Below are 25,885 nucleotides of genomic sequence, written 5' to 3' on the forward strand. Positions count from 1 at the left end.
AAATTGAATCGTGAGTAGCTAGCTTTATTCTTTGACGGCAGTTATTATTTTTAGTGATAGTTTCTTTAGTTTATTTATCTCATAAAAATGATTGATGATAAAATTAAGAAGTTTAGATAAATTCAAAGATAATATTTTGCCTTCGCTCAGATATTTTCTCCCATACGAAACACAATCAACAAAATTGCCGTATTGTATTGTATTGTGTTGTGTCCCAATAAAAACCAGAAAATATAAATTCAAGAAAAGGTCGTGTTCCATTGTCACAATATTGTATTCACTGAAAAGTGCTTCATATTGGTTGAGATGGTTGTTAAATCATCTCAATAGATGGCGCGCGGTGTGTCCCTCAAGACACATAAAACTGAACGAATAGGATAAATTCGATTGCTCAGGCGGGTCACGAGTGGCTGAGTTGGTTAGGCATCCGCCCCGGAATGGCGCGAAGGATGCGGGTTCGAGTCCCGCCTCGTGATAGAATTTTTTCTATTCTTTATAAATTTATATTTATAAAGCATTTGAATGCCATAAAAACCAGAAAATATAAATTCAAGTGCAAAGGAATAACTTTCATCGGTAAGTACCTATCTAGATAATAATTTTTAAAACTTAGTTAGAGCAAAAAAATGGCGCACATTTTTTGTTCGTGGTGTCTCCTCCATACGTAGTACAATAGTATCTCAATTTATATAGTAAGGCTATATTTTATAGATGAAGTGCTATAATTTTATAAAATAAATTATTTCAACGACCTCCAACATGTTAAAGTGCGCGAACTGTAATGTAGTTATAAACGAGGTTCTAGCCTTTATTCAGAACAAGTGTGATGTGATGGACGAAGATTCAATGATCAGACTGTGTATCACGGCGTTTAAACCGGAAGAAATTAGTGCAGCAAAAAATCTTTTGTTTACCTCCGTCAAGACAACGGGAAGAAACATCAACCGTAAAAGGGAGGGAAAAACTCAAAGAGAAATAGAAGACATAATCTCACTAATAAAACAGAAAGATCCTGAAGAATTGCCGATTTTTGTCGCCCGTGACCTACAAAAATTACCCCCGGTCACTTTTGATCACCTGGACGCGACACGGATATTGAAGGACCTTATTTTACTCAAACACGAGATTGAGACTATTAAGGAAACATATACACATGTTGACCAGTTTTCGAGATTACAAAATGAAGTCATTAATCTTCAGCAGGCATCCATGGTTAATTATTTTGAACGGGACAACTTTGTCAACAGAAAACGAGGTACCACGAATCGGATGTTAGACAGCTCAGAACTCAATTGCGAAAGTGGTCCCTCAGGAATTATTCATATAACACAGGAGCCGGTGATCGTTAATAATCATTCCACCGTTATTGATAAGGAGGTAAATCAACACAATCAAGCGTGGCGCTCACTGTCCCTGTCTCGCTCGCGCGCACCGCTGTCTGGTGACGATCTCTCTGTCGCACACAGCCCAAGTATTGCGCGTGCGGCGGTACTCACCGAGGAACAAACGCAGGGCACTTCGACTAGCGCGGCGACTAATACCTCTGTATGTATAGGTGCAACAAACAATCAGCTGATTCGAGCGCCCCAGACGCAGAACGCCTTATCTACGCAGAATAAAGACGACGAATGGCAAGTTGTACAAAGAAAAAGGTACCGGAATCGATTTATAGGTAAAAAAGGAACGTGCACCGAAAGAAGTGAAAGTTTTAAGGCTGCAAATATCACTGTCCCTTTATTTATAAATAACGTTCATAAGGAAACTTGCGAGAATCACATAGTTGCGTACATAAAAAGCAAAACAAACATTGATATAACACTACAGAAGATCGAACCCAAGCGAGAGAAACAATACAACTCATATAAAATGTATGTTCCTAGGGAGAAACTGAGTTTGTTTTTGGACTGCAGTTTATGGCCTGACGGTATAACTTTTCGCCGTTTCGTGCATTTTAGCAGACGGGATCTAGACAGACGTAAGAAATCTGATATTAGTGCCAAAATAAATCTAAATGGGTAGTACAACCAACAAGGAAAGTTTAAGTTTTATCAGTTTCAATTGTAAGTCTTTTAAAAGATCCTCAGAGTGTGTTAGACAGCTATGCCTCACCGCTGATATTATTGCGCTTCAAGAAACTTGGCTCTTGCCACACGAGATACCTGAACTCGGTAATATAAACAAAGACTTTGGTTTTTACGGCAAATCTGCGGTTGACCTATCAAGCGGTGTGCGGTGCGGAGTGAAGCGCACGGCAGCCGCAGGTGGTTGGACCACTGTGTGGTTACTGATGCTGCTTTAAGGACAGTTTCTTCAGTAAGGGTATGCTACGACATTTTCTGGTCTGATCACTATCCAATTGAGATTCAGTGTAACTTAAAATCTGTTTGTAGAATAATTAAGCCACCGTTCACGAAAACAAATAAAGTTCTATGGGGAGATAGAGATTTGAGTCAAACAGATAAGTATACTACATGTTGTAACAATAAACTAAGAGAATTAGGCTTCCCTCATGAATTCCAACAATGTTGTGATAGCATCTGTAACGATAGTAGCAAGGATCACTTGGCTGCGATAGACGCACTTTATGGTGACATTGTAACAGCGTTACAGGGGGCGGCTGTTGACAGCTATGTGGGGCGCGGGGGTAGTGGTGGACGGCACCGCGCTCGTCATATTGTCGGCTGGAATAAGCATGTCCGTGACGCTCACAGGGTGGCTCGGCAGAAGTTTTTAAACTGGGTATCTCATGGACGACCTAGATCTGGTAACATTTATAATGAAATGTATGAAGCTAGAAAAAAATTCAAAACCAAATTACGTTATTGTCAGAATAACCAGGAACTTATAAAAATGAATATTTTAGCTACTAAACATAAAAATAAAGATTTTAAAGGATTTTGGCAACAGACAAAACAGTTAAACCCAAGACCTAGCGTCCCTGTGAGTATCAACGGCATCAGCAATACAAAAGATATTGCAAATTTGTTTAGACGTCACTTTCAAGTGGAGTCTCCGCTAAAAGGTGAACAGACCAGGGATGCGGGGGTCGTCGTGTCCGTGGTGCCTGAGCGGGTCACAGCAAAACAAGTTGCTCTAATAATAAAAGGCATGACTAGAGGGAAGTCGCCCGGACACGATGGCCTCAGCATCGAACATTTTCAGCATGCGGGGCCACACCTCCCGAGACTTTTAGGACTTTTATTTACGCTCTGTATAAGACATTCCTATCTGCCAAATGAGCTGATGAAGACGGTGGTAGTGCCTATAATTAAAAACAAGACTGGAGATAATTCCGACAAGTGCAACTACCGCCCGATATCATTAGCTACAGCCACAGCTAAGGTACTTGATGGACTGCTTGAGAGACAGCTTAAAGAACACCTAAATTTAAATGACGCTCAGTTCGGTTTTAGACCTAGACTTTCGACAGAATGTGCGGTGATGTCTCTCAAGCAGACTGTCAGGTATTACACAGATAGGAGTACGCCCGTGTATGCAGCCTTTCTCGATCTCTCCAAGGCTTTTGACCTGGTTAGGTACGATATTCTCTGGCGTAAATTGAAGGATACAGGTGTGCCAGGTGAGTTAGTCAATATCTTTAAATATTGGTATGACCACCAAACTAACCGGGTCAAATGGCTTGGTGAATTTTCTGACGAGTACGGCTTGGAGTGTGGGGTGAGACAAGGGGGATTAACATCCCCTTCTCTCTTCAACTTGTACGTGAACGGGCTGATTGTTGAGCTGAGCAGCATCGGAGTAGGATGCTCGATTGATGGTCACTGCATCAACAGTATTAGCTATGCAGATGACATGGTGTTGCTCAGCCCATCAAGAGCCGCGCTCAGAAAGCTGATAGGCGTGTGTGAGGAGTATGCGAGGGTACACGGTCTCAAATACAATGCTCAGAAAAGTGAGCTCCTGGTATTTAAAGCCAGGGGTCGTAAAACGGGGGAGGTGGCACCTGTCCTGCTTAACGGTGTCGCTCTTCGAAGAGTGACTGAGTTTAAATACCTCGGCCATGTGGTCACCGAGGATTTAAAAGACGATAAGGATATTGAAAGAGAAAGGAGGGCGATGGCGGTCCGCTGTAACATGTTGGCACGCAGATTTGCGAGGTGTAGTTTAGAGGTTAAGATCTCCCTGTTTAAAGCATTCTGCCAAACGCTCTACACCTGCAATCTGTGGGTCAACTACACGCAGCGGGCCATCAACGCTCTCCGAGTACAGTATAATAACGCGTTCAGGGTGCTGGTGGGGCTTCCGCGCTACTGTAGTGCATCTGCGATGTTTGCGCATGCGCACACAGACGGCTTTCACACAGTGATACGGCGCCGCATCGCTTCGCTGATGTTCCGTACTCGTGGGAGTCCCAACACCATCCTGAACGTGCTCAGTCACAAGTTGGACAGTCCCCTTCTGAGGCACTGGGTTCAAGCACAAGTGCGTGTGCCTGGGGCCCCAGAGGGTGGTAAATACCTAAATTAGTAAAATTATTTTTGATTGAAGTAGCTAATTACAATTATTTTATTTTAAAATTTTCAATTTCAAATTTTATTATTTTAATATTGGACCAATTAATTTAATTTATTTTATTTTATCGATTTTAATGTTTTGTATGTAGAAATTTTGCAATTTAATTTTTATTTGATTTTTTATTTATTACTTTATTTTATTTTGACTTATTGATTTTTTATTTGAAACTGAATGTTCTTGTATGGGAAATACTCCTGAAATAAATCAATTTTATTTTATTTTATTTTATTTATTTTTTTTTTATTTCAATTTGTTTGTTGACAAACTATTTTTTTATGGTATTTGTATTATGAATTATCATATAAACGTATACAGAATGCAAGAAAATCCCCTTATTACTCGTAATGAGCCCATAAAACTGAACAACTTTTCCCAAAGAACATATTATTATGTCAAATTCCAATAAACTTTATTTACCATCGCAAATACTTATTTGTCATTGTTAATCTTCTAATATATATAAATCTCGTGTCACAATGTTTGTCCTCAATGGACTCCTAAACCACTTAACCGATTATAATAAAATTCGCACACCATGTGCAGTTCGATCCAACTTGAGAGATAGGATAGTTTAAACATGTAGGTACCACGGGCGAAGCCGGGGCGAACCACTAGTTTATGATAAAAATTGGTTGCCTGTAAAGTCGGTATACGGGCGAAAGTTTTACGTGACAACGACTTTTTATGTCTGTCTCTCTCGCTCTTAGGCGGGCTAACCATGCCCGAGTGGAAGGGACGCGTGCCTCTCACTCGCTCTCATTGTGAGCGCATAACGTGAGCGGAGCGTAGGTAACGCAGTTTCTTGAAGTGTCACCCGGCAAACCAATTTATAAGACGTTGTCACGTCAAAAACTATTAGAGGCAAAATCAAATACATTATGTGAATTTACTTTTCCCTATTTTTTTGCATGCCGTACGGCCGTGTGTAAGCGAGAGGGAATGATAAGCGTCGCCATTAATTAAGATTCGTTTCTTAAAAGTTGAAATGCGTAATATCAATGATTATTATTTATTAGAATAGGAGCGGAGCAATAAGTACGGGAGAACCGTGGAGCACCCGTGACCAGCGATCGAATTTATTTTATTCTTTCAGTTTTATGTGTCTAAGGGACACCGCTTTTTTCTATTATTGTTAAATTTATATTTGAAAAGCATTTGAATGCCATAAAACCAAAAATATCAAATTCAACTAAATTTCTAGCTTTGTTCAAGCTCTGTGTACCTATGTTTTTGGCATTGTGTTATCTATAGCTTGAAATGTCATTTAGAAACTGACTGTCTTGTGCTTACTGTCTGTTTTGTGATTTTTGTGAATAATAGTCGGGCGTATTGATGTACATAAATTGTATACTGAAAAAGTGATTTTGCGTAATTGAATGTCTTAGATCGTATGATTCTATTTACAAGATTATGAAGTGATTATTGAACGTTTTTGTCAATCCCCCACAGCTCACAAAATACTAGCAGTGATATATCTATAAAATTGTATAGTTGAACACCGATTTGGAATTTTATTTTCTTCTGCATGTAAAAGTATAATTTATTGTATATAATTATATGAACCTCGTGAATAATGTATGAGTCATATTTAAATTTTGTGCTGTAAATTACCACAAGTGTATTTTATAGTGTAAAAATGGCTGATTTAATTCGAGCTATGGGGGCGCCGATCGGACCCCCTATAAAGGACAAGTTAGGATCGCCTTCTACTGAATCTGAGGATGGCGGTGGTGATATAGCAGAATTAACGGCTGACTTGGAGCTTGATGAAGCTGACGGCCCGAGCACTAACGGTAAAATCGTAAAATATAGTAAATTTATTCATCATTTGATATTCGCCACCTGCTTGTGGTTTGTTTGGGAAATATTTATAGAAAGTATTTTTCGTCTCAGGAGAGCGACAGGCTGTTCTTGCCCCTCCAGAAAGTGAGTGGTACCATGGAAGGCTTGATAGATATACTTCTGAGGAAAGATTGTGGGCAACTGGAAAGCATGGAAGTTACTTAGGTAAGCATTTTATTTTGTTTTAATGGCAAAGAAACATTTGAAGAAATAATATTTTCCCCTTAATAAATCAATAAATAAATTTTTATTGTGAAGTCTTTCAGTACATTAGCACAGTCATGAGTTAAGTTTAAGTACTTTGTACAATTTGTATTTAACTAATTTCAATCCACTTGATATCTAGTCATTATAATTTTGAATAATTATAGTATTTTCATTTTAGAATGTATCAAAATATTACTTATAAATTGAATATGAACTTTTAGATATTGACACAATAAATTAATTATTATTTAATAAATATTGTAGGTACCCATAATGCTAATACTAAATAACACAGTTAGTAAAAAAAAAATTAATAAAAATATTCAGAAGTGATTGAATCCATACTAATATTATAAATGTGAAAGTAACTCTGTCTGTCTGTCTGTCTGTTACTCAATCACGCCTTAACTACTGAACCAATTTGCATGAAATTTGGTATAGAGATGTTTTGATACCCGAGAAAGGACATAGGATAGGTTTTATCCCGGAAATCCCACGGAAACGGGAACTATGTGGCTTTTTCTTTGACTGCGCGGGCGATTCCGCGGGTGGAAAGCTAGTATTTACAATAATTAGATGTTTATCTTGGGTACCAAGAAAAATTTGCCTATTCATTAAGAGTTAATCAAATAATCTAGGTACCAATTTAAGGTCTGTATCCAAAGTATTAAAATGAATTATGGTGATGTGAATTATGTATTAACTGTTCTGTTATTTATTGTTGATTTTCATGACAACAGATATAATAATCAAATGAGGTTACAAATACATATTACCTATACTAGTGGTCCGCCCCGGCTTCGCCCGTGGTACCTACATGTTTAAACTATCCTATCTCTCAAGTTGGATCGAACTGCACATGGTGTGCGAATTTTATTATAATCGGTTGAGTGGTTTAGGAGTCCATTGAGGACAAACATTGTGACACGAGATTTATATATATTAAGATTGCTTTTACATTAATCAATTACAGCAACAGCTTATTTTTTCTTACATATTAATAGAAAATAATCAAAACATTGTTTTCAATTCATATAGATTTTAAAAGAAAATTAGTTCTAAAAACTTAATAATTCATATAATTATAATTTTAATTGATGATTCTAAAACTATCCTATTCTTCTATCTATTCCAATATTTATTTGAAACAATCAATCCATACTAATATTATAAATGCGAAAGTAACTCTGTCTGTCTGTCTGTCTGTTACTCAATCACGCCTAAACTACTGAACCAATTTGCATGATATTTGGTATGGAGATATTTTGATACCCGAGAAAGGACATAGGCTACCTTTTATTGCGAAATATGTACCTCGAGCGAAGCTGGGGCGGACCACTAGTTTAAAATAAATACTTGTCTTGTAAGCCAAAACAAAAATGTTAATTAATGGATTGTTGTGTTTAACAATTAGACAATCATTTGTAATTACCTCTTCGGAAAATTAATTAACTCATTCGGATACAATTATAAGTATGTACTTACAACTGTTTCTAATTAGTAACACAATATTTATTTTTCACTTGCGTACATTATCAAAAATTATATAGAGAGGATTACAGGCTGCTATTGTATTAAGATGTATATTATGATATATGATTATGATTATGATATACATCTTAATATGATTATGATACTGTTGTGAAAAAGTCAATGTTAGTATTTCTAATAAGAAAGTTAATAGAGCATCAGAAAATAACACTAAGTTTATGGTAATTAGATAGGCGAGAAGTAGAATTATAGATGATTAGATGGATTAAAGAAAATTAATGTATCTCTATATATTCATTAAATTAATTGGATGTAATTCGGAAAATAATAGGTACTTATGCATTTTTTAAAGTGAATTTTCTGCGCGTTGAGAGTAAAATGTCAAGGTTGCGTCATGGCAATACCGTCACGTCATGGAGTAAGGCAACGACTTTGGAATCTTCGAATCTTGCCAAAGAAGTGTCACTTCTGACACTTGCGCTCGGCACACGCGCTTTTTTTTACTATATTACGTTTATACCTATTAGTAGTAGGATATAAAGAACACCAAAAGTGTTTTTAATCATCTTTAAACACTAAAAATAAAAAAGCAAGATTCCAGTTCATACATTAGAGTGTGTTACAATAGACAATGTGCCGTGCAACATTAAAAGTTCTCATGCAAAAGTTTCTGCATGACTTACGTAATGTAAGGAGCTACCTGCCTTCTTGCCGGTTTTTAAGACATTTCAAAATTAATGTTTGTATTTTAGTTAAGAGTGAATAGATTAAATACTGTTTTAGGTTTATATATGTCAAGAAAACGGTTGCGAGCCGACTGGGACCAGCTTCGTGGGGCTCATAACCATTCAATTAAAAATGTCATCATTCAATGAACGCGCTAGTCATTCAATCAAAATATAGCAGATCCAACCAGATGACTGCGACATATATATAAACTTGCTTTCCGTCAGCGGCTTCGCTTTGTTTACAACTTCACAAATTATTTGCTAAAACATTTTTCAAGAACTACTTGTCTATTAAAAAAACTGCATCGGAATCCGTTGCGCGGTTTTAAAGATTTAAGATTTCTCTGGGACGGACAGACTGCGACAGCGACTTTGTTTTTTACGAGTGATAGTATCTGCAATGCCTAATTTAGTTTTCCACCAGGATTCGTGCTGAAACACTAGTATTTAAAATAAAAATAAACATTGTATTTTTGTATTAAACTCAACAATTTGAATAGGCACCTTATAGCGTCTCAAGTGTCGACTCGGAAGCCTTACAAACCTACTTGATACTAATCTCCTTAACAAAGGCTTGAAGTTATTTTGGTGTATCGTAAAATAATCTATTCTTATATGATATACGTGTATGTATAATCTAGTCGATGATATAATCTACACAAAATACTTATACGAAATATTTTTACAGTCCGAGAAAGCGACCGAAAGCCGGGTTCGTACGTACTCAGTTACCTAGGACGTACTGGCATTAACCACTTTCGGTAAGTTATTTTCAACACTAATTTAAGTAAATAACATTTCGTGATGAATAAATCTAAATGATGGTATTTATTTTTAGCATAACAGCAGTATGCGGCGATTATTACATAGGAGGCCGTCAATTCGATTCCCTCGCTGAGCTAGTGGGTTTCTACAGCCATTGTTCGGACCTTTTGAAACGCGAGCGTCTCGTCGAGCCGGTTCCTCCGCCTGAACCTGTCAACGATAAAAAGGTTTGCCTGAAGAGCTGTTTTTTGTGAAACGAGCTTTCTTTTTCTTTTCTGGTGCTATGCGAACTTTTGTCATTGCTTATAAGTAGCACGCGACTCTAGAAATTGACGCAGATATTTTAACGTTGATGAACTTAATCATATCCTAATTCCTATCCTTCCTACTAATATTATAAATGCGAAAGTTTGTGAGGATGTGTGTGTGTTACTCTTTCACGCAAATACTACTTAACCGATCACAATTAAATTTAGCACACATTATACAGTACAGTATATCACAGTAACTTAGATTAACACATAGGTTAGTTTTTATCCCGGAAATTCCAAGGGAACCGGAACTATGCGGGTTTTCCTTTGAAAATGCGGGCGAAGCCGGGCGTGGAAAGCTAGTTCTTTATAAATATATGCTACTGATTTTTTCGATTCACTTTCCTGAAAATGTTACTTTGTACATATTATGTAATTCAAATAAAACATATACGAATATTCTGTTGACAATTATTGGCCGTCTGATCTTCGGGAAAGCCCCATGTCTAGCAGAAGATAGATGTCCTATTAACAGACATGTACCAAGATTCGTTATGAATTAGGCTACATATAATAATGAAAATAAAACTTTTTGGAAAATTCTTCGACAACACTATTTAAATATTCGGTAGGTACACTAATACATGTTTTTTATAGTACACAAAAATTATCAATGGCGAAAAACAATAGACTTTACAAAGTAAAATTTGAAACAAAACATAACAGCTTATGCCTTATACGTATATAGTCTTGTAATCTCCAATAATACATGTGTTCAACAGCGCGTGGTGGCCATTCTACCCTACACCAAGATGCCAGACACGGACGAGCTCACGTTTCAGAAGGGCGACATTTTCTTCGTCCACAATGACATGGGCGACGGCTGGCTTTGGGTCACTGCACACAGGTGACTAACTGAAAGACATACGTAACTAAAAAATAGGGATGCACTTTATTCTACGCCTATTGTATCTCTAGGTACAACTGAGACCATTCTTACAATAAATAATAGTATTGAGTTGACTGCAGTTAAAGATAATATGATTGTGAACTTCTCTTTCTAAAGGATTCAACTTTTGATTACTTCGGTATTAAATAATTATAAAGTACATAAATTTTATTTTTTAAAACACGTATAAAAGGAACATGTACACATTCACACCATAAAAAATTAGATTCGCACGAAATTGTAAATTATCTTAGGCAGTTTACCTTGACATCGCTATATAATTTTAATTTCCGCTGCGAACAATGAGTGCGTAGTTCCTATGATTACTGGTAGTAAGGGAGAGTGAAGTGTTTGCCGACCTTCATGATTAGTTTGGATCACAATTGTTTATTGTACACACATAAATATGCATATTTGTATAACTCACGAAGCTTGACTTAATGAATATAAAATAATGTACAGTAGCAAATAGCAATGTAAATCCCTTATGGTTTAACCCACTTATGTGAATCGAGAATAATATTCAGTAGCAAATAATATTTCGATGCACAGAAAGCAACTTAATTTAAATAAATAATAAAAGAGTTATAAATAAAGTATGAATAAGCGGGAATTGTATTGTATTTTGTTACCAAATACGTTTCGAGACAGCCTACATTTAGTTATGGTTAGGTTACAATGCCTGTTTATACACACAAAATACTGTCGTACATTTACTATTCGCATAATAATAGTGTGATTATGCTGTATATGACAATGTGTTGAATTAGCATTGAGCTATCAACATTTGAAGTAAGTTTTATGTTGGTATAAAGTATAACAAACATATAACAAAATTCATAGCCTCTGCCATCTGCCTTTAGCCACTCTATCATGACAAATTATTCATCATTATTAATCAATCCGTTGCGATGTGAAAGAGGGACAAAGAAACAAAGAACATACTTTTACGTTTAGATATCCATAATTTAAGATTGATTTAATCACTATACCTGGAAAAGTTGTAATAAAGAGTGTCAAAGAAGGTAGAAAAACACTACACAGTAAATATAGACAATGTTCTACTTATCATAGAATCTCATCTCAAGGGGACTCTTGAATGATCTTGAAGAACACAGAGGTGGACACTTTGTATCTATTATAAGAACAGTCTTTGATGTTTTATTATTATTATTCACAAGTTTATAAAGGTTAAATCGAAGGTTTAAATTTATTTAATTATGTCGATGTCGAAAGATGCTGTGATGTTTCAAATGGTAGGTAATGAATAAATTGTGCTTTAATAGAACGAATTCCGTGTATTCTACACTTTCTAAATCCTTTCTACCGATAAGATAAAAACAATCAGCAAAATATTTCGAGTAGTGTGTAAGTTTCTATAAATTATATATTATATTATAGGACGGGCGAGCAAGGAATGATCTTCAGGGAGTTAGTCGAGGACTTGGATCCATCAATTGATCCCAATACTGTCTTTTCTTGGTTCCACCCAAATTGTACCAAGAGTGAGGCAGTTGATATGCTGGTCAAAGCTGGACCTGGAAGCTTTTTGGTCAGGTTAGTTTCTTTCCTATTTCTACTAATCGTTTTAAAGAAAATAATTGTTTCTTTTTTAACTTTTCAATAAATATTTGATAGATGATAGAATGAGTATTTTTATCTGTTGAGAACACCTTTGTAATGAGAATTTGCTTTTACATTATTACGTACTTTCTTGTATATGTATTTAGTTTAGCTACATTGCATAAGATTACCATATCTAATTGAATAAAATTTTCCAGAAATATCAAATTTAAAAATCAAATTGTAGAATATTGCCAAAATTACAATAATTTTTTTTGCATTTGTATGTTGTAACTCATTTTGCTAAACTCCAAGTAAAATTTCCAGGCCCTCAGATAACTCTCCCGGCGATTACTCCCTGTTCTTCCACATCAACAACCAAATCCAAAGGTTCAGGATCGAGAAGAAGGGCGTGCGGTACTTAATGGGCGGCAGGACGTTTGAGTGTTTGGACGCAGTGATCAATAGATATAGGAAGGAGCAGATTGTCGAAGGACACACTTTGGGACAGCCTGTATGTATATCATCGATGTTTAACTTCAATTTTTATCCCTATAAAAGATAGAAATTTCTACAAACCGCGTACGCGTACCATACTATTTGAGAGTAATTAGTAAAAAAGGATGTATTAAATCGCGTTTAAAATCCGTTGTAGAATATTTAATGGCTACACACAACTTTATTATTATTCCTAACTGCCATAATAAACTATTGTTCATCATTGTTACAGCTCATTGCTGAAGGTCATGTAATAGAACCGCAGCAAAGCACAACAGGCGCTGCAGCTGAAAAGATATACGCAACTCTAAGGGAGTGTCGAGATCAAATTGGATTGAAGAAAATGAAGGGTATAAAACACCAGGGATATTTGCACAAGAAGTCGGATAAGGGCGCTAAGAAATGGAAGGCGTTATACTTCGTGCTATTGCAAGAAGGAACGGACACGCACTTGTATTTCTACGACTCACCAAAGAGGACGAAGCCGAAAGGCTTGATTGACTTGTCCTGCGCTTATTTGTATCAGGTAATGATGCCCAGGAGGAAATTATTAATTTGAAGAGATGATTCATAGATTTCCAACTAATTATTTAATCTGAAATTGATTTTGAATTTGAACAATTAATACTTAAAAAAATGACGTAATTTAATTTTAAGCAGATTTTTAATTAATATTTTTGTAACAACAGGTGCACGAATCGCTATGGGAGCGCGAGTTCTGCTTCCAACTGGTAGAGCGCGCGTTACCGTGCCTGTCGACGCACACGTTCCTCGCGGCGGCGTCCGCCACGGAGCTGCGCGGCTGGCTCGACGCGCTGCGACCGCTGTGCGTGCCGCAGCAGGCGAGGCACCAGTCGAAAGTGAGCTTTATATTTATAGTAATAAGGTCGATTTTGTATTGGTGTAATTTGTTTACATCGGTAGGAAAACATTGCAGTCCCTAAGATGTCTTTAAACTGTTAAAGTCAGTCCCTAAGATGTCTTTAAAATGTTCATTTTATTATTTCTTAAATTTTGGTATCAGCATTTTTATTAAAAAAAGGGTGTGCCAACTTTAAAATAAACTTTACGAAAAATCTTTTCTATCAAAATATATGTTAATTATCTAATGTTTCTTGTGCTATTTCATTATAAATGAAATTAAAAAAATCTCTCAATCAAATTCAGCCAGCTATCTCGTGAGAAAAATATACATTTTTCTCACAGCTATTTAGCTGGCTGAACAGGTTTTTTTTTAACTTAACAGGGAAGTTCCAAATTTTTGTAATTAATCCGCCATGCTGATAAATAAATAAATTGTTTACATAAAAAAATAACATGATGTGTGTTGCAGGTGTCCCGCGTAGTCTGGCTGCGCGCGTTACGCGTGCGCTGCGTGACAGCGCACCGCCTGCCCGCTCGGCTCGCGCCCCGCCCGCACCTGCGGCTGGCGCTGGGCGCCGCGCCCGTCGCGCGCACCCGCCCGCGCCCCTCGCCCGACCCGCACTGGGATGACGAGTTTGTGTTTGAGTACGTGTCTTGGATTAATGATAAAAATTTCTCAAGTGTCCATAATTTTTTCTATAGGTCGTTAAATGCACATTTTCTATCATAAAAATGTATTAGGAAACTTTTACTTTATTTTTAAAAAGAAATGATAATAGAACGAATTGAAGTAGCTCATCATATTTACACTATAACTAAAAATTGTTTAAATATAATGTATTCGTTTTATGTAATTAAGATTGGATAGAGCATCAACTACTTATATTTTAAAGTTACAATAATATGTATAAAAATGTGTTTTTCTAATTTTTGTTGCAGTGATGTACCACCAGATGTCACGTCATTCACTATTACCGTACACAACACTGGCAAAAGAGGCAAAGAATCTGAGGTAAGATACAATAATATATTATATTCCTACAATATGTTTTTAATTTTTATGTAACTGGTAACATACATAATATTTGACTCAGGTTGCAGAATTAACCATAGAGTTAGCAAATCTCGCGAATGGTGAAGAAGTAGAAGAATGGTATCCGCTGGCTGGTATGACACCTATTGGTGAATGGGGATCACTTAGACTGCGTATAAGGTGAATAAATATGAAATAAACAATTGAAATGATTTGCATTTCCACATAAAAAAAAAAAACATAAAATATTAACAACAATATTGACAATTCTAGATATATGCAAGAGCTGGTAATGCCTCGGGAAGAATACAACCCCCTTCGACAACTGCTGTTGGAGCCTGGCTTGCCCGCTGTCAAGGCGCTTGCGGACCTGTGTCGAACGGATCGGCAGCCTCTTGCTACTTGTGAGGAAATTTTATTTTAGTGTAACTAATTAATTAATTATCGCATAGGCTATGCTATTACGACTTTAAATTATCGTGACGTAAGTACATGTCTTGAGGTCATTTAAAATGATCGTTCAGTACGTCACGTCGTTTCATTTTTATTATGTTATTAAAAAAAAAATGGGTGTGTGTAGTAGTGTACACACGTAAGAAGTAAAACTTCTTTATGACCTTATTTTTCAAAAAATAATTTACTATATGCAACTTTATAGAAATACGTCGAATCACGAGTGGTAGGGATAAGAAAAAGATGGCGCGTAACGGAAAAATGTCACGCGTAACGAAAAAATGTGACACTAAATTTTTTTCCAACCCCGATAAAGAAGTTTCGCTTCAATAAAAAAATTTGTATGAAATTTTTATTTAATTAATTTGTCTGAATATGCGTGTACTTACAGCGGTACTCCACGCGTTCTCCGAGTGCGGTCGCGGCGCGGAGCTGGCGCACGAGCTGGCGGCCGCGGAGGTGGCGCGCGAGCCGGACCACCGCGCGCTGTTCCGCGGCGCCTCGCTCGCCACCGCCGTGCTGGACGAGTTCATGCACGCGCTCTGCAAGCCGTTCCTGCAGGTGTGCGGCTGAAAACGAAAATATAACAAGGAACAAACTCAAACAAATTTAAACTCAACTGAGACTCAAATCAAAACGCAAAAATACTCAGAATCTGTCACAAACATATTCTCCACTTTTAAATTTAAACCAATAACTCAAACACAAAGAATTATTTCCAGAACCACATTTGAATCGTCGTAATATTTGTCTTGGAATTATATGCTACAGGCCGATTAAGGAAAGCTGGCATCTTCACAGTATTCAAACTTATGCAATTTTACTATACAGTGTGTTAAAAAATAAATGCGACTCTAGTGTAGACTTGAATTGTAAAATGGATGCGTTGTAGATAATATGAAAGCTCTCATAATTTAAATGTAAAATTACAATTTAAAATTAACTCAATCGATGAACTTAATTATTTTTCTCACTATCAATTGTAATATAGTATTGATAATCATTCAATTATCAAATATTAATTAAATTTCATTTCATATTCAAAATAACGATAAAAATAATACAAATAACACGTGCGCTCACTCCCAAGAAACAATACAAGCGAAACCCTAGCACGTAAGAGATAAGACCACATTATAATAAAAGCTGTATTGTTCAGCTATGTATGAAAGTTTTAACTTACGGCGTTTACATTTTGTTTACATAACTTATAAAAATGGTTGCATAATTTAACCTAGGTAAAGTAAAAAAATATTCTAACCCGCGTGCCGCGAAGTATCACGTCGAATATCGTTAGTAGTATACCTAACGTATTTGTTTAAATTACATCACCCTGTATTTATAAACAATTGCAAAATAAAGACAATAATTGTCCCCTTCACTCTCATAAGCTAGTCTGCGCGCGAGAGAGACCAGACAGACTTTTCATGATTCGTATGCGGTATGACGTCACGCCGCGCGCGTCTTCACAGACACTACACATGTGCAATGTGTAAATGTGTTGACGTTCCAGCTCTTCTTAATCGCCCTGTACCTATTTTTGAGCATTTTGCTAAATTACTAATTTTGTATGTTATAGGCAGCAATTTCTGAAACAGTACAGAAGTTGATTGATGCAAAGCAGTCTGCTGAACTCAATCCTACAAAAATGGATTCACCCGACGATGCCTGTAACAATGCTGAGTTTTTGCTTATGATTCTAGATCAGGTAAGTTCCAATTCCTGGCAGGTGTTTACCATAAAATTAAATAAGAACAATAATTTTTTTACGAATTCAAAAACGTTTATTACCCATTCAATTTCTTTAATGCAAGTTTTGTTGCTGTGTTTGTAAATTTTTCGTCACTACACGAGTTCAATGAAATCACAACGTAATTTCAAAAGTTTAATCAAAATATTCACCTAAAACGTTTCTATTTACTTCTTGCCTTTACCTATTTTTTTCAATTCCCTTACATCACCTAAACGTAATTTACTCTACAATAGATCACGCTGTCGATATTCACATCTCCGGAAGCGTGTCCGCGGCCGATCCGCTACCTGTGCGGATGTCTGCAGCGGGCCGCTGTTGCTAAGTGGCCCAATGAGAGATTTGTGCGCACGCGCGTTGTTTCCGGTATGTGTGATTTATTTACATTTTATTTTCTACACTAATATAATAAAGAGGAAACTTTGTTTGTTTCTTTGTTTGATTGTAATGAAAAGGCTCATAAACTACTGGACCGATTTTGATGAAATTTGGCACAGACAATCTTTAGACCCTGAGAAAGAACATAGCTAAAAAAAGCTAGCAAAAAGCTTACGTTGCTAGTTATAAAAATTCTCATCAAATAACTTGACCAGTTTTAAGTTAGATTTTTTATTGCACTTAAAATTGAATCTTTATATATTGTTATTTGATCATCTGCTTGTTTCCAATTATACATACAAATCTGTTTATGTAATATCATCTCTATTATCTAAACTCTACCATAACACCGAAGCTTAGGATTCATATTGCTTTATCTATCCAGCATACACTAATGTGTTTGTTGTATTATCTAAACTGAACCCTATCACCTGTACATAGGGTTCATATTCCTCCGTCTGATCTGCCCGGCGCTAGTGGAGCCGCGCGCGTGGGGGCTGCTGAGCGCTGCGCCGCCGCCACACGCGCAACGATCGCTGCTCATGGTGGCCAAGTGCTTGCAGAATCTGGCTAATCTTGTTGAGTTTGGCGCTAAGGTAAACACAAATACACGTATTGTGAATAACAAGATTTTGTTGATAAGGTTTTAAGATACATTTACCTTATATTATGTACTGTTTATTTTTAGGGTGTTTTCATTGAAATTAGATATTAGAATCTTCATACGTATATTGTCATTAATTAGTATTGGTGGTACACAAACTTCTTTAATGAAATACATAATAAATACGAATAACGGGAGTGCCTGGCGATCTGCACCACAGGCTACGGCCTATCGCAGACACCAGTCCTCTTGGATTATGTTTACGTGCAAATTTTGTTAACATAGTTATAAGTTTTTTTTTTTTTTTGAGGAAAATAAATGATTTATTATTATTATTATTATGTTTCTCGTTTCCATAATACTCGGGTACCAAAATAAGGACGGTACCCGGATCTTTGGAAGGCTTACGTGGGGACACGGATCCAACACGCAGAGGCCCTTTGAGAATTTTAATGTGTTGTGGGACACCAGCCGCAGCCTGCCCATAACTGCACTATAGAGATACAGCCCTGGGCAGTCCGCGGCCGATGTAGGACTATTGTAAGAAATGGATGCAAAATAAACCGGGCTATGGATTGGGATGCTAAGTGGACTGGTATTGAGGACTATGGGAAACTATGGCACCTGCCTTTCTACTAAAAGAAAGTAAAAATATGTTGGCAGGTGGTGACTCGCCCTCTCACTGTATGGGCCCCCGAAATAAGTCGCTGCAATAGTGCGACAAGGGGGCAACATATTGTGAGCAGCTAAGGGTGGAGAGGCGTCCCTGGACTTTAAACTACGATCACGCGCTCCCTGAGGGTCCAGCATCACGTGCCCACTCGCCACTTACGATTCGCATCCACCCTTCGAGCTAAAAGCTCTCGCGACTCCACTCTGGCCGGCCGGTTAAGGCAAGCCAGAGGTGGGGGGTCCTGTCCTCGTCAGACTTCACTCCGACCGGCCGGTAAAGGCAAGCCGGAGATGAAGACAGGGTCCTCCCCCGGGAGCACTCGGTTCCCGCGGGGTCGCTACTCCCCGACACCCCGCCACAAGGTGTCCTGCGGGTTGACTGATTGCACGGGTGAAATATCTATTGTCACATAGACAATAGATATTCCAACCGTGGGCGATGGGGTCGTCACTTATTATTATTATTATTATTTATTTTTGGTGGTAAAACCTCGCCCATTTCTGGGGAAATACGCTAAAGTAGCGGGCTTTTGGCCAAAGCAACTTTAGGGGGTATATAAAAGTACATACGTATATATATGTTATATAATATTCAGTCTATAGATAGGAATTTCCTTACAATCCTGCAGGTATTTAGTATGACTGCTTTCTGTAGCAGAGCGTATGTGAGAGGGTGTAAGTTAAGAGTTTTCAGACTGGTGTGTAGAGTTTTGGGGATGACGCCTGTACTAGAAATAATAATAGGGATAGTTTTAACGGTGTGTACCTGCCACTGGGTTTTGAGTTCTATTGATAAATCTGTATATTTTGATAGTTTATTTGTGTGGGTGGAACTAAGATTATGTGTGTTCGGGATTGCTATGTCTATTAAATATATAGTTTTATTTTTCTTATCGTGAAGTGTTATGTCTGGTCGATTATGGTGTACAGTTTTATCGGTCAGTATTGTTCTGTCCCAATACATCTTGAAGTCCGGTGAGTCTAAAATGATTTTTGGGGTGTATTTATAATATGGTGTTTTTTCTGTAATGAGTTTGTGTTTGTATGCAAGTGTCTGGTGTACTATAGCTGCTACCTGGTCGTGTCTGTGTTTATAGTCAGTTTGTGTGACGGATGAGCATGCACCTGTTATGTGCTGGATTGTTTCAGGTTGTTTATGACAGTGTCGGCAGTGATCGCTACTAGTACTATCACGTATGATGTATTTTCTATAATTTTTTGTGTCAATTACCTGGTCTTGGATAGCCAGCATAAATCCTTCTGTTTCGGGAAACAGTTCACCTCGTTTCAACCATGCGTTTGATGCAATTTTATCAACGACGGGGTTGGTTAGATCAAGACGATGCCGGCCGTGAAGGGATTTTGTCGTCCAAACGTCTATTTTCTGCTGTTTGGAGGTTATATTAATTTGTTTAGTATGGTCTGCAAGTGTGAGTGGTGTGAATGAGTCGGCTTGGCAAATGGCGTTGTGTAAAGGTGATTGATTAGAGCGCTTGTGAAAGAAAGTTCGGAGTAGTATGAGCTGTTTATTATGAAGATTCTTGATGTCGATGAGACCTCTTCCTCCTTCACATTTAGGTAAGGTTAATCTTTGTATACATGATCTAGGGTGGTGCTTCCTGTGCTTAGTCATTGTTGTGTTGATAATTCTTTGAAGTGTTGCAAGTTCGGTTTGGTTCCATCGAATGATTCCAAAAGAGTACGTTAATATGGGTATGGCAAACGTGTTAATAGCCTTAATTGTATTCCTTGCGTTGAGTTGGGTATGAAGTATCTTATGAAGTCTGTTCTTAAAACTTTGTTGAAGTAGCTTTTTGATTTCTTTATGGTGGATTTCTTGTGACTGAGTATAACCTAAATATTTATATCCTTCCACAGGGTCTACTGTATCTATTATTTCGTGACTTGGTAGTTCATAAGGAGCCTGTTCTACGACACCTTTGTTGATAGATTGAATTTTGCATTTGTTTATACCAAATTCCATGCAAATATCATTTGAGAAGTTCTGTGTGATGGTGGCAAGTGTATGGATATCATCTGATGTGCCTGCAAAGAGTTTTATATCATCCATATACATGAGGTGAGAAAGAGTTGTATGTTGGGTGTTGTGTTTAATTTCGAATCCTATACGTTGTCTATTTAGCATATGTGAGAGTGGGTTAAGAGCTAGGCAGAACCATAAGGGACTCAATGAGTCTCCCTGGAAAATACCTCTTTTAATTGAGATGACATCAGTTTCGGTAGTTTTTTGAGAATTGTGTACTTTTAGTTTAGTGTTCCAATTACGCATAATATTTTCTAAAAAGTGAATAATAGTGTGATTGATTTTGTAATGTTTCAAAATGTATATCAGCCATGAGTGTGGTACGGAATCGAAAGCTTTTTTATAGTCGATGTACATGGTATAGATGCTACGTTTTTGTCTGAGTGCTTGTATTGATGCTACTGAATCGATGGTTAATTGCTCTTTACAGCCCTGGCTGTTTTTGCGACATCCTTTCTGTTCTTCTGCCATAATGTTGTGCTCATGTATGTGTTTATAGATAGACTCACTTAAGCATGCAGTAATTATTTTATATATATTCTGTAAGCAAGTGATGGGGCGATATTTGGAGGGGTTTTCAGAATCTGATAGATCTTTTGGTAGCATATATGTTAAACCTTGTGTGATGTAATATGGCAGTAAATTGGGTGATTGAATGAATGTGTTGATATGTTTAAGTAACAGTTCATGCGTACGTGTAAGTTTTTTGTACCAGAAATTGTGTATATTATCTGTACCTGTGGCTTTCCAGTTGTGGGAACGCTCTATGACACTTTTTAAAAGATCTATCTGAATTTGTTCAAATTCCATATCTGGGACATGATTCAATATTTCTTTATCTTCGTCAATCCACTGGTTATGTCGGTGTTCAATAGGTTGAGACCAAATATTTGACCAATATGTTTGTAGTGATTCAGATGTTGGCGGAATACAGTTACTGTCGTGGGAATTATTGGGTTGTGAAAGTTTTCTATAAAATAGTTTTTCATTATTACAGAATTGTTTATTTTGAGTTTTTCTAATTGTTGTCTCCTTATATCTTCTTAATCGATTTGCTAGGGTAATAAGTTTTTGTTTCAGGGTGTCTAGAAAGTGTGTAATATCGGTGTTTTCGGATTCATGTTGGGAATGTATTTTGTATGTTTGTTTAATCCTAGTTATATGTTTGTCTAAGTTTGGAGACCGAACGCCTTTAACATATTCGTTAAGTCTACCTATGTTTGCTCTCAGATCTTTAATTCTGCCTTCTAGTCTTCTTTGCCACCATGGGATTCTCTGTTGTTTACTACATGTTACTTCATCTTCTATAATTCTAGCACCAATAAACTTAGCCGAGGTGAAGGCAGCACTGTATATTAATGTCTGTATTGTGTTAAAGTCTACGTCAGATTTCAGTAGTTTTGGAAGTATTTCATTGTTGATGTAGTTTACAGTAGATGATAATTTCTTTGAAGGTTTTAGTTTAGGAATATATGGCCGCTTTGTAGGATCTGAGTCTTTAAATCTAGTATAAATATCTGTAAATAGTTCTTCTAATTGTTTAGTTAATTCTGGAGGAAGCTTTAGTGAATCTTGGGTAGTTTGTGTAGTAGCAGGGATTTGTTCACTAGTGAATGTTTGTGTCACTTGAGGGGTCTGATAGTTATAACTTGCTTGCGTTGCATCGATTGTAGTATTTTCGTCTGAAAGTTGTAATATCGTAGTGCTCAGTTCATTTTTGATTTCTTCTCTTATTGTGTTTAATTTATCAGTAGATAAAAGCTTGTTATGGACGATGGATCTGCGTTGGTCTGCTATTCTTTGCACTGAAAGGTGTGCGATTGAAGGGCACTTAGAGATTACATCTTGATGCAGTAGTGGCCTATATGTAGTTAGATCGGTTTCAAGTTTTGTTAAACGGTAATAACTTCTCATAATTTCTTCATTTAGTTTATCCGTCCATCTGATTCTACGTGATTGGGTGTAGTCTGTAATATTATTCTGTTCTGATGCTGTTGTATTTTGCAATAAAGCTCTAACTTCCTCTTTAATATTATGGATTTCTTGGTTTTTAAGGAAACCACGCTGGACAATGGCACGGCGTTGGTCCCCTATTCTTTGTTTTCCTACCTCAGCCATGTCAGGAAATTCTAATATAAAACGTGCATGTAATGGTGTGAGGTATGATTTTGTGTTTATTTCAAGGTCTGTGAGGATGAAATAATGGCGCATGATGAAAATATTCATTTCCCTAGACCACGTTTTACGTGTGCGCCGTCCATCTAGGGCGGGCGCAGTAACTTTAGCTGAAATAGCCTCCTGCGCAACATCCCCGATGGATTGTGATGATGACGTAGATGATAAATGGGGTGATCTAAATTGTTGGGTTGATGAAATGGATTGTGGTGATGAGTTGACAGATGATATCACTGATGACGGTGGTGAATAACATGATGATGATTCATCATGTATTGACTGTGTTGCAACAGTATGAGACTGGGCAATTAGCGATACGTTGCCCCCCCCAGAGTACGAGGGGCAGCCCGGGCTCGTAGGCCCGGGGCGGGATTCTCCATCGTTTTTAACTTTGGTACCCGCCTGGGGTAATATTCTACTTCTTAGGCGCATCGCATATTACAGATAGTTTTTTTTTTTTTTTTTTTTTTTTTTTTTTTTTTAACATTTACACAATATAACTTATATAATATATATATATTATATGGTATAAAATATAAATGACGAAAGAATAATGATGAACAAAGAATGATAATAAATAGATGCGATATCAGATTATAGATATTAAGATAGGCTAGAGAACGACATAATATTATATTACATTATATTATATTTAAACAGTTTTAAATATTGAGCTATACTGGGGAAGAAAAGGAAGATATTATGAAAGAAAAATGTTCTTGGCCTGTGACTGGACCAGGAGCATTGGTTGTATCCATCTTAGTCTGGCCTCTCACCCTAAACCTGTCCGGCATGAGTAACTCTACCGGCTTAGCTTTAACGTTCATTGAAGCGCGCAAGCCCCACCACGACGACAACGTAGGGATACGACGGGGGGTTATTATTATTATTATTATAAGATAATTAAATATTTTACTATATATATAAATCTCGTGTCACAATGTTTGTCCTCAATGGACGCCTAAACCACTTAACCGATTATAATAAAATTCGCACACCATGTGGAGTTCGATCCAACTTGAGAGATAGGATAGTTTTTATGAAAAACGTAAACATGTAGGTACCACGGGCGAAGCCGGGGCGGACCGCTAGTTTTACTATAAATTTGTTACGAATAAAGCACTGCACATACAAAGTGTGACGTGTGATATTCAGCATATAATACTTTTGGTAAAAAATTCAAATGTTCAACTTCTTACAATATTTCTAGGAACCATACATGGAAGTGGTGAACCCGTTTATTTTGAAGAACAAGGAGCGGATGGTTGTATTTTTGGATCAGCTCAGCTCAGTGCAAGACCCTGGCAATGTGCAAACTAATTCTAACAATAATTTTGATATTGGTGAGTACTTACTAATAATTTATTAAAGTTGTATCAATTTTATATCATAAAAAATATTACAGTATTGAATGATAAATCTTTATTTTTACTTAAACTTCGTACTTGATCAAACATTAATACAGATTTAAAAAATTCTATAAGATAGTATAAAAAATTACAACAATGAAAATATTATATAATGCTAAAAACATAAATTACTATTTCTATTACCACAGCAAAAGAGCTAGCCACCATCCACCACATCTGCGTATCCCACCTCAGCGAGCTACAGAACCTCGCTAAGAGCCAACCGGCGATACGCAAGCTGGTGACCGTCACCGAAATGCTGACCAAGCACAAGCACAAGTACCTGGAGATGATCAGATAGGGTATGCCTTTATGTGACACAGGTGGGTTTTATTAATAACCAGGACTATTAATAACTCAGCCCCCAGATTCACAGACACAATAGAAAATCTATTGTGTCGTGGACCGGTCGGGCCGCTGGGGGCACAATGGGTTAAATAGGTTTTTCTCGTTTAAATGTAATTACAGAAGAGAGTGATACAGAAGTAGTAGGTAGTACAGAAGCCAAACTTATTGCTTGTCCATCTCGCCATGGAAATCAAACCCATAAAATAAATTAGTGTATGAACTTGAAATGTCTGTCTTTACTGATAAATGTTTCCTTAATTAATACAATTACTTAAAATTTAGAGGTACCTATATGATGCTTAAACCAAAATATATTGTCTGTGTTTCATTTAGTCGAGCCCCGTTGAAGCAATTTTAGAGGAATGGAGGAAGATATTTTTTTCATTTTTAAATACAATTAGTTTTTACTTTTTATAATTCAAAAGATAATGGTTTTTTTGGGTAGTCATACTCGGGTCAATCGTACATAATAATATGCATAGAACAATTTGGTTAAAAATATACATCTACTAAACATTGATATTATAATCTATTCTTCTTTTGCAGGGTAAAAAGCATTAAGGAAAGCAGTAGAGGTAGTGTCTAGAAGAGTTCCTCGGGACTTAGTCGTACTCGTGTAGTCATTGTTAGCTTTAGCATTGATTTTACTTCCAACGAATACAAACCTACTTGGGCCTGCATTTATATTGTCACTCGGTTTGAAGTGCAGTACATTGCTCCATATGTTAAAACATACTACAGTAGGCAGGGCTCGGAAACCGGTTTAAATTCTTAACCGGTTTCGGTCATTGACCCCAAACCGAAATTGATTTAGGTTAAAGGTTGCACTTTACCGGTTTTTACCGGTTTATGCGAAATACCGGTTTTTCATTAATATTGGTTTTGGTGGTGAAAATTAACCGGTTAAAACCAAGTTACATAAGGATCCTCGGCCCCCGCTACCCTCGCTCGACGGGCCTGGACGTTGCGAAGTCATTTAGTTACAAAATTCTTAATCGCACTCAAGTTCGCAATTTTAGTTTATACTAGCTTCCGCCCGCGACTCCGTCCGCGCGGATGTCGGTCTTTGCGTGGATGGTTTATTTCTCCATTTTGAGTAACTCGGACATTGACATCTTATAAATATCTATTGGACCCAAATACGGCTAGGTCTATATCTATAATAATACGCAACGTGTGTTCGCGGTACCTACTACAGAACAACGTCTATGGATAACTAAAAAATTGAGATTAATTTTTTTCTACGTATTTTTCCAGGATAAAAAGTATCCTATTTTACGCCCAGGATAATAAGGTATAATTATACCAAGTTTCATCGAAATCGA

General features: G+C 37.0%; 1 protein-coding gene across 1 annotated transcript; it reads left to right on the plus strand.

Moving 5' to 3' along the window:
• The first annotated feature begins 5,821 nt into the window (after window positions 1-5,821).
• LOC123698484 (ras GTPase-activating protein 1) lies at window positions 5,822-25,299 on the plus strand. Its single transcript, XM_045645127.1, has 20 exons — window positions 5,822-6,329; window positions 6,430-6,543; window positions 9,493-9,565; window positions 9,643-9,796; window positions 10,603-10,727; window positions 12,171-12,326; window positions 12,660-12,846; window positions 13,063-13,356; window positions 13,520-13,690; window positions 14,164-14,339; window positions 14,634-14,706; window positions 14,789-14,907; window positions 15,001-15,131; window positions 15,572-15,741; window positions 16,760-16,888; window positions 17,167-17,296; window positions 17,750-17,904; window positions 24,014-24,146; window positions 24,362-24,535; window positions 25,107-25,299. Exons 1-19 carry the CDS (start codon window positions 6,173-6,175, stop codon window positions 24,511-24,513), a joined length of 2,799 nt encoding a protein of 932 aa, XP_045501083.1. The 5' UTR covers window positions 5,822-6,172; the 3' UTR covers window positions 24,514-24,535; window positions 25,107-25,299.
• Window positions 25,300-25,885: the final 586 nt, after the last annotated feature.

Source organism: Colias croceus, chromosome 16 (genome assembly GCF_905220415.1).
Source record: "Colias croceus chromosome 16, ilColCroc2.1".
In the NCBI taxonomy this organism is placed as follows: domain Eukaryota; kingdom Metazoa; phylum Arthropoda; class Insecta; order Lepidoptera; family Pieridae; genus Colias; species Colias croceus.